This window comes from Peromyscus leucopus, chromosome 7 (genome assembly GCF_004664715.2).
Source record: "Peromyscus leucopus breed LL Stock chromosome 7, UCI_PerLeu_2.1, whole genome shotgun sequence".
Taxonomy (NCBI): Eukaryota; Metazoa; Chordata; class Mammalia; order Rodentia; family Cricetidae; genus Peromyscus; species Peromyscus leucopus.
In genome coordinates, this window is record NC_051069.1 from 14,783,640 (window position 1) to 14,797,029 (window position 13,390).

The following is a 13,390-nucleotide window of genomic DNA, read 5'->3' on the forward strand; positions in this document are numbered from 1 at the left end:
CCTCGGCGAGCACCGCCCCGCTGGACAGCTCAGTTTTCTGGCTGCAGTCTGGGATTCATCTCCCGCCCTCACAGACCCAAATCCAGAAATCGAAACTGCACCGGTTCCCATGCAGAAGGCGCCCTCACCCACTGGATCTCCCTGCCTCCAACAGGACCCTGCCCTGACCCCCACGCCCACTATGCCTCCCCCGGAGGACCCCTCCGAAGACCATGAACACAGCCAAAGCCCCGCGGAGGTACTGCTGGGTTAGGAGATGAAGGGCTGATAGGGCTTTATTTGTTTACTTTGGTGGGGGAGTTGAGAATGAAGAAGGCTTTTATAGAGATGGCAGTTTAGTGTCCTAGAGAGACACCAAGGTCTTCATCCTCCTGTCTGGGCAGGGGTAGGACGGATAGCATAGAATAAAAAAGAGGAACCAGAAGGAGTTAGGGGAGCCATGGGTATAGTCGGATTGCAATGAGATGGGCCACTCCTACCCCCTGGAGCCTTGTCTTTTAGCTCCTACCTCAGTTGTAAAAAAAAAAACAAAACGTCCAGGGAGAAGGCCAGGCCAGGAGTCCCCTTTGCCCTAGCCTGGAGCTAAAGACGTGCCCCAAACATGACAAAACCATTTACACCCCCTCACAGCGGGGGTAGCACATGCCAGGAGCAGCTGTACTCATGCTGTAGGTGCTGGAGGAAGATTGTAAGTTCCCGGCCAGCCTGGTCTGCACAGAGAGTTCAAGACTGTTGAGGACGGCACAGCAAGACCTTGTTCCAGAACAAACAAAACTCAGCCCCGACTGAAGTGCTGTCTTGGCTGAACCCAAGGCGACACATGTGGCTTCTCTCTCTTTTGGTCTTCATAGATTTATTTTTATGTGTATGAGGTTTAGGGATTTTTTTATTTGTTTTATTTTCCTGAGACAGGGCCTCACTATATAGTTGTGGCAAGGCTGGAGCTCACTGTGTAAACCATGCGGGCCTCAAACTCATAGAGACCACCTGTCCTTACCTTCTGAGTGCTGGGATTAAAGGTGTGTGCCACCATGCCCTGCTCATGTGGCTTCTCTTAAGGAAGCCAAGTTCTTGGTCCTCCTGGAAGTTTTACCTCAACCTGCCATACTTATCTCCAAAGAAACTACCTCTATCCCTTTTTTCCTTATTCTTTTCCCCCTTTCCTCTTCACAAAAGCTCAAATAATGCCACAATGCCATAACTTTTTAATTATTAGCATTATATAGCTAAGGATTAACAGGACTAGTTACCATTTATAGATACTTCTCATGCACCAGGCACTGTATTGGAGCACTTTGTACCCTTCAAACAATAGCTATACTTCCTGTTTCTATGAACTTAACTATTCTAATATTTCATATAAATGGAATTGCATAGTATTTCTCACTTTATGGCAGGCATATTTCACTTACCATAATGTCCTCAAGGTTCATCCATGTTGTTGCATGTAATCAGAATTTCATTCCTCTTAAAGTTTGAATACTATTCCATTATATGTGCAGACACATTTTGTTCATGCATTCACGTGCTAGTCAGTACTTGGATCGCTGTGACTATTGTGGTTAGTGCTGCTGGGCACATTAGTATATGAATAACTGCTTGGAACACTTCCCCAGTTCTTCTGGGTATATGTGAAAGGTGGAAGTTTTGATTTTAGTAATTCTATGTCTAACTTTTTGGGAACCATAAGCACTGTATATGAGGTTGGTACTTTTGTGTATCGGCTTTCCAAACTTGAGTCCCTTGAAGGCGAAGATGTATCCAATCTTGTATCTCAGGGCCTACCAGTGGGTCTAATGGTAAGTAGATAGGGGCCCGGTAAATTGTTCAGTGAACGCTTCAAGGCCTGAATAACTGGGGTGCCGATGAGCCAGGGCATGATCCAATGACTCCCTGGAATGGAATGCGAGGTCCTACCTATTCCAGCCTCCAGATGAAGGGATGGGTTGGACGGTCGGGGGCGGGGGTGGGGGAAACAGGACTTCTGGGCTTTCTGTAGGCCTTATTTCTTTCTTTGGTTCACCAGCAAGCCATGAAGGAGGAATTCCAGTTTCTGCGCTGCCCGGGCTGCAAGGCCCAAGCCAGGTGCCCCAAGCTGCTGCCTTGCCTGCACACGCTGTGCTCTGGATGCCTGGAGGCGCCGGGCTTGCGGTGCCCCATCTGCCAGGCGCCGGGGGCTGGCGCGGAGGAGGCCCTGGATAACGTGTTCTTCGAGAGCCTGCAGCGGCGCCTGGCGGTATTCCGGCAGATCGTGGATGCGCAGGCTGCGTGTACCCGCTGCAAAGAGTCGGCTGACTTCTGGTGTTTCGAGTGTGAGCAGCTCATGTGCCACAAATGCTTCGACGCGCACCAGTGGTACCTCAAGCACGAGGCCCGGCCCCTGGCCGAGCTCCGCGACAGCTCAGTTCGCGAATTCCTCGACAGTACGCGCAAGTCCAACATCTTCTGCTCCAATACCAACCATCGCACCCCGGCGCCGACCAAGTGAGTGGAGCATCCTGGAGCCAGGGGTGGGAGCTTCGGGGAGGCTCGTCGCTCAGAATGCGGTCCGCTGGCTTGTAGTCGTTTCTAATGCCCCTCTGAACTATATAATGCTGCAGAATCATCCTTTCCCCCTTACCTAGTATGTCTTTAGGACAAAATTTTTCAGGGTGTCATTGCAAGTGAAGTGTAAAAACAGTACGTTTTAGTACATGCCACAGAATTTTAGATGTCTGAAGAGTGGACTCTTCCTCGGGGGCCCCAGGGAGTCTCAGTAAGGCTGGAAGTTTAGATAAAGGGCAGGTAACCGGTGTCTGAAAAGTTGAAACTATATCATCGGGGAGTGCTGGCCGAAAATGTCTATATGAAAAGAGCAAAGAAAAAGACAAGAGAAATTCACTTGTAATTATTTTTGTTAAACGGCATATTTTAATTTCATGTTTATATAGGGAATGTATTTATATGGCTCACAAACAAAATTTGTACTATAATAAGAGAGTGCCCTCTCTATTTCATTCCCATCCGCTTAGTTTTCAACACTTTCCCTCTTCACAGGGCAGCTGCCCTTACTAATTTCGAATGCTTCTTTTAAGTTTCTTTGTGAATATACGTGCAGGTAGAGTAGCTTTATAAGGGTTTGTCTCTTCCTTTTTAGCAAATAAGGTAGTATATGTTACATGAACCCTTGACTCCTCACAAGCAGATTGCTTGCATACGGTTCTGCCTAATAGGACTAGTAGTTCTTGGGAAATTAGCCGCAGCAGAAAGCATTTCCTCATGTGGGACACCCCTTAACCTACAGACTCTGTACTCCAGGAGCTTGCTTCCGGTCTCGGAGGAGTCCTGCCCGCCCCTGCTGGCCTCCTCAGCGTTCTCTGCTGCTCTATTTGCATTTCATTGGGCACTGTTGAGATTCAAAGGCTTTCCTGTCTGTTTACGGGTCCTTGTGTTTCCTCCTTTGTGAACTGCCAGTTGGAAGGCTGGTTTGCTTTTCCTTTGAGGAGTTCGTCCCTCTGTAAGACTCTGTGGTGATAGTCTTTCACTTAGTATGTGATATCGTATTTAGAATAACTCTTTAGTTTTAGGCAATCAAATGCATCAGTCTCTCTCTTGATGGTGTATGGCTTTAATGCAATCTAAGGAAGAGCTCATGTCTATGTTAAAAAATAATCTCTATATGTTCTATGAGCTTTTAGTATGATGAGTTAAATGAATGTCTTTTCTTTGAACTGGATTTTTGGTTCCTAGGAGGAAAAATTCAACTTGGATTTTGATATACTATTAATTTCATTCCTATCTAGTTAGTTACATTTTGAAATATTTTAATATTAGGCTATTCTCTGTAACAGTAAGTATAATCAATTTAGTATGAAGTATATATATGGTTTCTGCATTAGGTTTTCCTGTCTGTTTTATACTAATCTTTTTAATTTGTCATCTTTCATTTCTTTGAGCATGATAATACAGTCCTTCATAGGGGATGATCGATTTCTTCACCCCTCAGAGAAGTGCTCATCTTCCTGGGAACTCTAAGCCACTTCAAGATTACTCATAAGCCAGGAAGCCTTCACTACCCACACTAGGGGAGCAGAGGCAGGCAGATCTTTATGAGTTTGAGGAATCTAGTCTACATAGCAAGTTCCAGGCTAGCCAGTGCTACAAAGTGAGACCCTGCCTTAAAAAAAAAATTACTTATAGTGCTAAAAAATATAAATGCCATGTAAATAGGTTTTTATACTTAACTATATTTGGGAAGAATGATTTCTAAAAGTCTGTACAAGTACAATATGAATTGTGTGTGTGTGTGTGTGTGTGTGTGTGTGTGTGTGTGTATTCTCATGCACTCACGAGTGCATGTGGAGGCCAGGGGACAATTTTGGATGTTGTTCTCTCTTTTTTTAAACTAATGGTTAGGGAATTTTTTTTTTTCCACCAACCTCAATGTCGTAAATAATCCACAATTTCCCTTTGGCCACAAGTCAAAATAAACCACCCTGGCTTTTGTCATTGAGCTGACATGTAGCTCATGCTGGGGAGCAGCACAAGAGGTGGCTTTTGGCGGGGTAGGGGGTTAGGGTCTGCCCTCGGGTCACTGGCATTTGACCACCATGCCTGTGGAGTGGATTGGTTCAGCCCACCATCATGCCAGGCCTGCAGTGCGCCATGTTCTCTGTTAAGTATTGGAGTATGAGTACAGACAGACCCAGCCTTGCCTTCTTGGGTGCCTGGGGTGGACCAACAGACCCAGCAGTGAGCAGCAAAGGCGCAGAGTGACCAGGCAGGGAACCTGTCTCTTAACTACCCTTTGAGCCTGTGTTTCCACAGTGACTCTGACCACACCTTCTCCTTTGTGTTCCCTTGATAGCAGTACCTGCCCAGGACACTGATCCCCAATGTGTGGGCAGAAGGAAGAAGGAAGCAAGGCATGAAGGTCTAGATTGCAGAAGTCCACCTGCCCAGCGTGGCTGGACAGAGAGGCAGCTTCTAAGAGGGTGTCATATGACTTAGATTAGCAGTGCCCCTGAGGAAGGAAAGAGAAAGGCCAGAAGGAGAAGGCGTCACGGGTGAGGTAGAGCACCAGGGAATCTGTGAGTCTTAGACAGTGCACTATGCAGGGAAAGGAAAGATGAGCTGGGGTCAGACACACAGGGCTTGGGAGAAGTCAGGACTTTATTTCACACTTTCCAGAACATTCACCCTGTTCAGCTTGCTCTTTTTTTTTTTTTCATGCACACACTCTTGTCATTGAGTACCCTATAGAGTGTCAATGAGACAATGGAGTACGCCGCTGGGCACTCACTGCTGGAAGTCATGGTTAGACCCTCTCCCTGCACTCTGGTTCTTTGTCCCAAGTGGACAACTTTGGCAGCTGCTAGGCGAATGTTTATTTGATCAGTTGCTTTCTTATTTCTCTATCACAACTGTTTGGCAGGACTTATTACCTTATGTTGGGTATGTTCAGAAACTGAAGTATAGAATCTGGAGGGAAAAGGAACCCCCTTAGGTTATTTGTGATCTATGGGAAGGGACAGGGGCGGGGAAAGACTGAGTCTCACGGTGTTAGAGCCTGTGGGACCTGGAGGCCCACTTGATAGGCCTAGATCACACTTATGAGTGATAGGGATCTAGGGCTCTCTGTGTCTGGATGTTTGAGCTTAAAGTCTGGTGGATTGGGGAGAGGGAAGTCAGCCAAGGCATCAAAGTCTGTAGGCAGGTACTATAGCTGTATGGAGAGAATGGAATACTTATTCATCAAATTAAAGAAGTGTGGTGGGGGCCGGGTGGTGGTGGAGCATGTCTTTAATTCTGGGACTCAGGAGGCAGGGGCAGGTGGATCTCTGTGAGTTCAAGGTCAGCCTGGTCTACAGAGTGAGTTCCAGGACAGCTAAGACTACACAGAAAAACCATGTCTTGAAAAACCAAAAAAAAAAAAAAAAAAAAAAAAAAAAAAAGAAAAAGAAAAGAAAAAAGAAAAGAAAGAAGTGTAATGGGATCAGAAGCCCGGTGGAAAGTCTCCAAGACTTTCCAGAAGCTGGAATGGTTGGCAGCAGGTGACAGAAAGGCAGCTCCGGGCAGGGACCGATGACATCCAATGGCAAAGCTGTGACAAAGCCAGGACAAGCTAGGCTGCTGCTGAAGGTGGACTTGCTGGTGGTTCTGCTTTGCTTACCAGCCCTGCCTGTCCCCACCCTTCCTGCCTACCCACTCACCCACCCCTGGGGAATCTGTCGTGCAGTACGCCTTTTCCTGGGGCTCATGGCGTTGCTGAGACTGATTTCTGGCCCACGAGGAGCACTGCCACATGGCAGAAGCAAGGTTACCGCCTGCAGTTGGGAACATAGCAGACAGGATGTTAGGGACTCCTTCCTCAGTTCTGAAATGCACTTACCCAGGAAATGTGGCTTCAGACCCAGGAATACCCGTGCTCCATTTGGTAGGATATTACGTGGATAAAAGAGATTTCTCCTCCACACACCTGGCCCTTGGGATGTTTCAGAGGGAGGAAAAAAAAACAACAAAGAATTAAAACTAACTCAAGGCAAGATCAGGGTTCGAGTGTTAGTCCCTGGAAAGGCTGGACTCTCTTCTCCAGCAGTGGCATTGGGCTTAACTGCTCAGAGATGGGCATGGAGACTTTTGACAGTGTAGGTTAGCAGTGAGCCTGAATGGTAACAGGCTTTTCTCACTGATTCCCAACTCATAAAATGAAGCCAACTGGAACCACATCTGTTTGTCTGTCCATCTGCCACTGAATAATCAATTAGGGAGGCAACAGTTTACTTCATGCTGGGCATTGAAACATCTGTTGCCAAACAAATGAGAATTGGTGTCTTTGAGGGCTGTGTTGAGTACACACAGCACAGTGCTCCCTAGTGAGGACTCCCAGGCCCCAGGAGATGGCTTCAGATGCAATGCCAGGCAGTTTGAAGGACGAAGGCCTTGTATTTGACTGAGAATTAGAAGCAGTTTTAAAATCATATTTTGGAGAGGTTTGTTGAGTCCTGTGAGTTCCATGAAAAACAATTTGTAAAAATGAGCGAGAAATGTTCAGTTAGCTTCTGGAGTGTAAAATGGTTGATGGCTCATATAAGCCAGGAAAGGTGGTCTGGTGCCTGACCCCAGCCTGATTAGACACATAGCTTGTGCCACCAGGAAGGTCTCTGTATTTCTGTGGCCTGGCTTTCTGCCAAGGCCACTCCATTTACAAAAGGCTCTTTCCCCAGGGTTGCCAGAGGATTATAAGAGCTAAGGAAGTTACTTACATTTAGGCTTGAGTCCTGGGGGACAACCAATTCAAAGCCGAGTCTCAGTATTATCACCGCTGGCTCGATAAGTACTCTCCTTGAAAAGCTGCTCGGAATGCTAGGGGCCATTCAGCTTGGCCTATGCCAGAGTTATGCTTTCTCAAAGCTCATGGGTGTGTCCTCCTTAAAAGAAAGTCTGATTCCATACTGATGTTAGGAGTGGGAAATGCCTTTAATGTGCCTCAGAAAAAATGGCTACTGCAAAAGAATCAAAGAAAATAAAATGCCAGGTATGGGCAGACACGAGGGCAAAGGTTTATAGCCGGCATCGGGTAAAGCTGGCTCCTGACTCCTTAGGAGTCCTCTCCCGTAGAGCTACAGAACGGAGTGTTGTGAGTTGATCCCACCTTCCTTCTCTCCATGGTAGAGCACCTGCCCATCTTCAGAGATGGTCTCTCTGTGGTATCTTAATCCCGAGCCCCCTGCCAAGACTGTTTCCACTGCCCAAAGGAGAAGGAAATGAGAGGTCACAGTGTTCATAGGCACTAACCTAGAAGGAGGGCTCATCCCACCCGGGGACAGAACAGGATGAAGGACTCCTGACTGCCGAGCGTGGTCTCTCGTGACCTGCCGGTCTTCCCCTTCCTGCAGCCTGCAGCTAGCAGAAGGATTCTGCAGGTTGCTTATTTAGAACTCAGAGTGTCTTCCTTTAGAACTGTACTGTTAAAAGGAAGCATGCTGTTAAAGCAATGTAAAGTCTCATTTTCCTTGAATTTAGCAGAAAAACAAATTAGGCTTGCCAACTTCAAAGTATGTTTTAGGGTCTGGGGATGAAACTCAGTGGTAGAGTATCTGCTGAGTTGTGTGAAGCCCTGGGTTTGATCCCCAGTCACCAAAAAGGAGAGGGAGAGGGAGGGAGAGGGAGAGGGAAAGGGAGAGGGAGAGGGAGAGAGAGAGAACCCTTCCAAAAAGATTCCTCTAAGCTCACCTTTTTTAAACCTCAATGCCTAGACTTTAAAAAAATTATTGGAGGGGCTGGCAAGATGGCCCAATGGGTAAGAGCACTTGCTCCCAAGCCTGGTGACCTAAGTTTAATCCCAGAGGCTACAAGGTAAAGAGAGAAATGACTCCTACAAGTTGTCCTCTGATCCCCACACATAAGCTGTGTCCTCTGACCTACCCAACACCCCCCCCACCCTCGCCGCTGCCACCACCGCCGCCACACACAAATACTTTTTTTAAAAACCTATTGAAGTCTAATAGTTTGTTTGTAATGAAGCACTCCATCTTAGTACTCATGGAATCTAAGCCATGGGCAGTCTGAATGCTCAGTTCCTATTCCTGCAGTTTTGTTTCCTCCTGAACTCTGTCCATTTTACATCACAAACCCCAAATTGTTGGATTTCTTCCCCCCACAACTGGAGATGGAATCCGGGATGAGTGTTTACTACTCACCTGAGCTGCATACTATCAACACCCAGATTCTGTGCTTTGGTTGAGCTCCTGACTGAAGGACATAGTAAATATTTTCCTTCAAGGAGGACTCCTGTGTTCCAAGCTGCTTGCGTCTCTCTTGGGTTTGAGACTATTCGTGGCTGCTCATAGACCTGAGTGACATCTTAGCTAAGTCTCGTGTTCCTGGGTCACTCTTTTTCCATCTGAATGTTGTACACACTGCTGCATTTTATTCATCAAAAAAAGCTGAGGGCCAAGGGAAAATAGATTTTCTTTTTCTGTCTTTGTGTGTGTGTGTAAGCATGTGTTCAAATGTGTATGTGTTGAGGGGGGGGGCGGGTAAGCATGCTTGTACATATGGAAGCCAGAGGTTGACACTGGCTGTCTCTTTTCAATACTCACCTTGCTTTTTGAGGCATGGTCTGTAACTGAGCATGGAGCTCATCCCCTGGATAGACCTTTACACCCAGCTTTTCACACAGGTGCTGGAGGTCCAAAGTCAGGTCCATCTGCAAGCATGAGCCGTCTCCCCAGCACCCTCTTCTCTGTCTTAGTGCCCAAAGATGTTCCTGATTATTGAAATTTGTTAATTAGCCAATGTCCTGGATAGTTTTATGTCAACTTGACACAAGCTAGAGTCACTGGAGAGGAGGGACCCTCATCTGAGAAAATGCCTCCATAACTTTGGGTTGTAGACAAGCCTTTGGGACATTTTCTTAACTAATGATCAATGTGAGAGGGCCTAGCCCATTGTGGGTGGTGACACCCCTGGGATGCTGGTCCTGGGTTCTATAGAAAGCAGGCTGAGCAAGCCCTGAGGAGCAAGCCAGTAAGCAGCTGCCCTCCATGACGTCTGCATCAGCTCCTGCCTCCAAGTTCCTGCCCTGTTTGAGTTCCTGTCCTGACTTCCTTCTGTGATGAACAGTGCTGTGGAAGTGTAAGCCGAATAAACCCTTTCCTCCCCAACTTGCTTTGGTCATGGTGTTTCATCACAACATTAGAAACCTAAGACATCCAAGCTGTCTTGATGGTGAGCATTTTGTATCAAATTATTCCGGAACTTGCCAGACTCCATCATCTAAAACTTCTGTGACATTTTCAGTGACATTTTCCTACATCACTCTTCTTTCTCCTCACTTTCTGCCTTCTTACCTTTGTCCCTGTGTTGCTACCACTGATATCACACCTTTTGGGTTATTTTTTCAGTGTTTTCCTATTAATAACCAAACAGTATCAGTACACTTTGAAGGGCACTTATTTAACATTTGATTAACATTTAACCAAAATTAACTGTCATAGACAGGCAAAGCCACATAATAGTCATTTTTATAACTTACTTGATAATTCCAGAATTGCTATGTCACATAGGGAATCATTGTCTGTTTTGCATATCACCAGATTCTGTTAATGTTTAATGATGAATTTTGGTCATTGAATTTTGTAACAAATTTCTGGCATGGCATATCTTACACTTTGGACATATTCTGCCAAAGCTGTTAAGGTTAGTGTGGTATTTCAAGATGGGTATAAGTAAATGGCAGAGTTGGCTGTTTTTATATGTTGCTTATCTAATAGAGTAGCATGCTGTCTTAGTCTCTTACTGAATATCTTTTTTTTTTTTTTTTTTTTTGGTTTTTTGAGACAGGGTTTCTCTGTGTAGCTTTGCCCCTTTCTTGGAACTCACTTGATAGCCCGGGCTAGTCTCGAACTCACAGAGATCCACCTGGCTCTGCCACCCAAGTGCTGGGATTAAAGGCGTGCATCACCACCACCCGGTGTGAATATCCTTTTTAAATTCATGGCCTTAACTGATCATTTTGGATATATATTTTTTTAAAGATTTATTTATTTATTTATCATGCATACAATCTTATGCCTGCATGTATGCCTGCCAGCCAGAAGAGGGCACCAGATCTCATTATAGATGGTGAGCTACCATGTGGTTGCTGGGAATTGAACTCAGGACCTCTGAAAGAGCAGCCAGTGCTCTTAACCTCTGAGCCATCTCTCCAACCCTATTTTAGATATTCTAGTTTGCTGTTTTGTTTAGTGAAAATAGATCAGACTTAAGTAAAAAATATCTGTAGAATAGAGCTTGCTTTTTCTTTGTGTGCATGTGTGTGTACACATGACTGTGTGTGTGCGTACATGACTATGTACATGACTCTCTCTCTCTCTCTCTGTGTGTGTGTGTGTGTGTGTGTGTGTGTGTGTGTGTGTGTGTGTGTGTTGTGTGTAGACTGGAAGTTGATGTCAGTGTCTTGACTTCAGTTGCTATCCACCTTACTTTTTGAGACAGAGTCACAGAGCCTGGGGCTCCCTAATTCTGCCAAACTGACAGGCTGCAAACTCCAGGGATCCAGCTGTGTCTGCCTCCCCAGGCTGGGATTACAGATGTGGGTCACCATGCCTTGTTTTTGTGAGTGCTGGGGACCCAAACTCAGGCCTCATGCTGTGCAGTAAGCACTTTACCAACTAAACCATCTTCTCAGTCCCCAAATTCATTTTCTTTCTTGCAACATTTATTGGCAAATTCTGTTCATATTCATCAGTATGTAATTATAATGTATCATCACAAAATTCAATGAATTTTCCCCTCAGTTCTCTAATCTTATTGAAAAAGTTGGGTCTTCTTTATTACCATGTAACTGACATGAGCTCTTTTGGTTGTGACCATAAAGGGCACAGTTTCCACACCCACACCTCAGCTTCTCCTTTGGAAATTACAGGGTGGAGGCACTGGGGAGTCTTGACTGGAGTAGGAGGGACCAAGATAGGCCAAGCTTTGGGTAGTGCCCCAGATCAGCAAAAACTAAGACAGTGGCAGTGATGTGACAGGTGAGGAGCCAGAATTTTTCTGTCACATCTTTTTGTCCAAGCCTCTGCTGCACATAGCTGACCTCCTAACGTTTTTGAAGTAGATGAAGGTAGACTCAGACAATAAGAATTACTGGTGAGGGCTGGAGAGATGGCTCCGCTGCTCTTCCAAAGGTCCCAAGTTCAATTCCCGGCAACCACATGGTGGCTCACAACCATTTATAGTGGGATCTGCTGCCCTCTTCTGGCATAAAGTCATAATGCAGCTAGAGCAGTCACATAAAATAAATAAACAAATCTTAAAAAAGAATTACTGGTGAACTGTTGTTGAAGTGGTAGAGAGGAAGGCATCTTTGATGACCCCACAGTGTCTGGCTTGAGAATGGTGGTGCCATACACTGCCCTAAGAATGTCAGGAAGAGCTGGGGACCCAGGACACAATGAATACTACCTACTGAATGAGTGGTGTGTCCAGTGTTTTAAGCCAGGTCCTTTGACTCTTCATATTCTTCTAGTTCCATGTTTGTTTTAGCAAGTGCTGCCTGACTGAGAAGAGTCCCCATTGCCTTCCCTCCACAGGTTTTTCAAACATTTCTTTGCTATTTGGTTCATCGGTTCCTACATATGACGTTTATAATCATTTGGCTAAGTTTTTAAAATCTCATAATTAGATTTAAATGTCTTTAAAATATTTACGCTATCTTGAGGATGGACATTCTTACAATATTTAGTCTTTCTAATGAGGAACCTCATCTACTTTTCTGGGTTTTAAGAATCTTTTTTATTTTAAAATTACATTTATCTATTTCTTTATTGTTTTAAAATTTTCTTTATACTTATTTATCTATTTATTTTGTGGTTTTTTGAGACAGGGTTTTTCTGTAGTTTTGGTGCCTGTCCTGGATCTTGCGCTGTAGACCAGGCTGTCCTCGAACTCACAGAGATCCACCTGCCTCTGCCTCCTGAGTTCTGGGATTAAAGGCATACGCTACCACTGCCCGGCTATTTTTTAAAAATTTTCATACAATATATTTTGATCATATTCTCTCCCCTTTCCCAACTCCAGATCTTCCTCCCTACTCAACCAACTGCATGTTCTCTCTCTCTCCTCTCTAAAAAAAAAAAAGGCAAACAGAAAAAGCAAAACCATGGAATCAGCTCTGTGTTTCTGTGTTGTCCAGCTACTCCTGAGCACGAGGCCTGCCCTGAAGTGTGGTTCATACACCCCATGTCGCTTCACTGAAGAAAACTCTGTCCGCTGCAGGTAGCTTCTTGGTTAGGAGTTGGGCTTTGTGCCCTCTTCCGGTTCGCCATGCCAGGACATTGACTGATTGATTATGTACTTGTGCCTGTGTGCATCTGCCACGGCACAGATGTGGAGGTCCACTCAAAGAAGCTGGGGTTATTTTCTTCGCCATGTGAGTCCTAGGGATCCAACTCGGGTAGTCAGGTTGGGTGGCTCTCACCTGTACCTACTGAGCCGTCTCACTGGCCCCACTTTTCTGTTCTTTAGACTTATTTCTAATGAGTTTTTGTTATGTTCTTTGAATAAATCCTGCATATTTCTTGCTAGCATGTCTAAGTATTTTATAACAGTTTTGGATTATTTGTTGTGAGTTGAACCCCCACCCACCCCAATTTGTTTTTATTTCCTTTGATGGAATAGAATTAAGATCTCCCACCCTCTTCCTCCCTTCCTCCCTCCTTCTCCCTTCCTCCCCCTCCTCCTCCCCCCCCCCCCTCCATCTCCTTTCTCTGTCACTCTTTCAATCCTGGTGTGATACGGTCCATTTTGCTGAGTAATTTCTTGCTGACTCAGTGGTGTTTTAGTGAATTCCTTTGTGTATTCTGGAAGGAAGTAACTGGCCATATGCCCTTCTGGAGATACAACT

The 13,390-nt window shown here is 45.4% G+C and overlaps 1 protein-coding gene across 3 annotated transcripts in view; it reads left to right on the forward strand.

Moving 5' to 3' along the window:
- Pml (PML nuclear body scaffold) overlaps positions 1-13,390 on the forward strand; it is a 31,508-nt gene continuing 18,118 nt past the window's right edge. For 2 of the 3 annotated variants that reach the window (XM_028892502.2, XM_028892503.2), the window contains exons 1-2: positions 22-238; positions 2,027-2,484. In XM_028892502.2, the coding sequence (XP_028748335.1) occupies positions 110-238; positions 2,027-2,484 (587 nt within the window). In that variant the 5' untranslated portion in view covers positions 22-109. Of the gene's footprint in view, positions 239-2,026; positions 2,485-13,390 lie in introns of all 3 variants that reach the window. The other variant, XM_028892501.2, reaches the window with a different exon arrangement.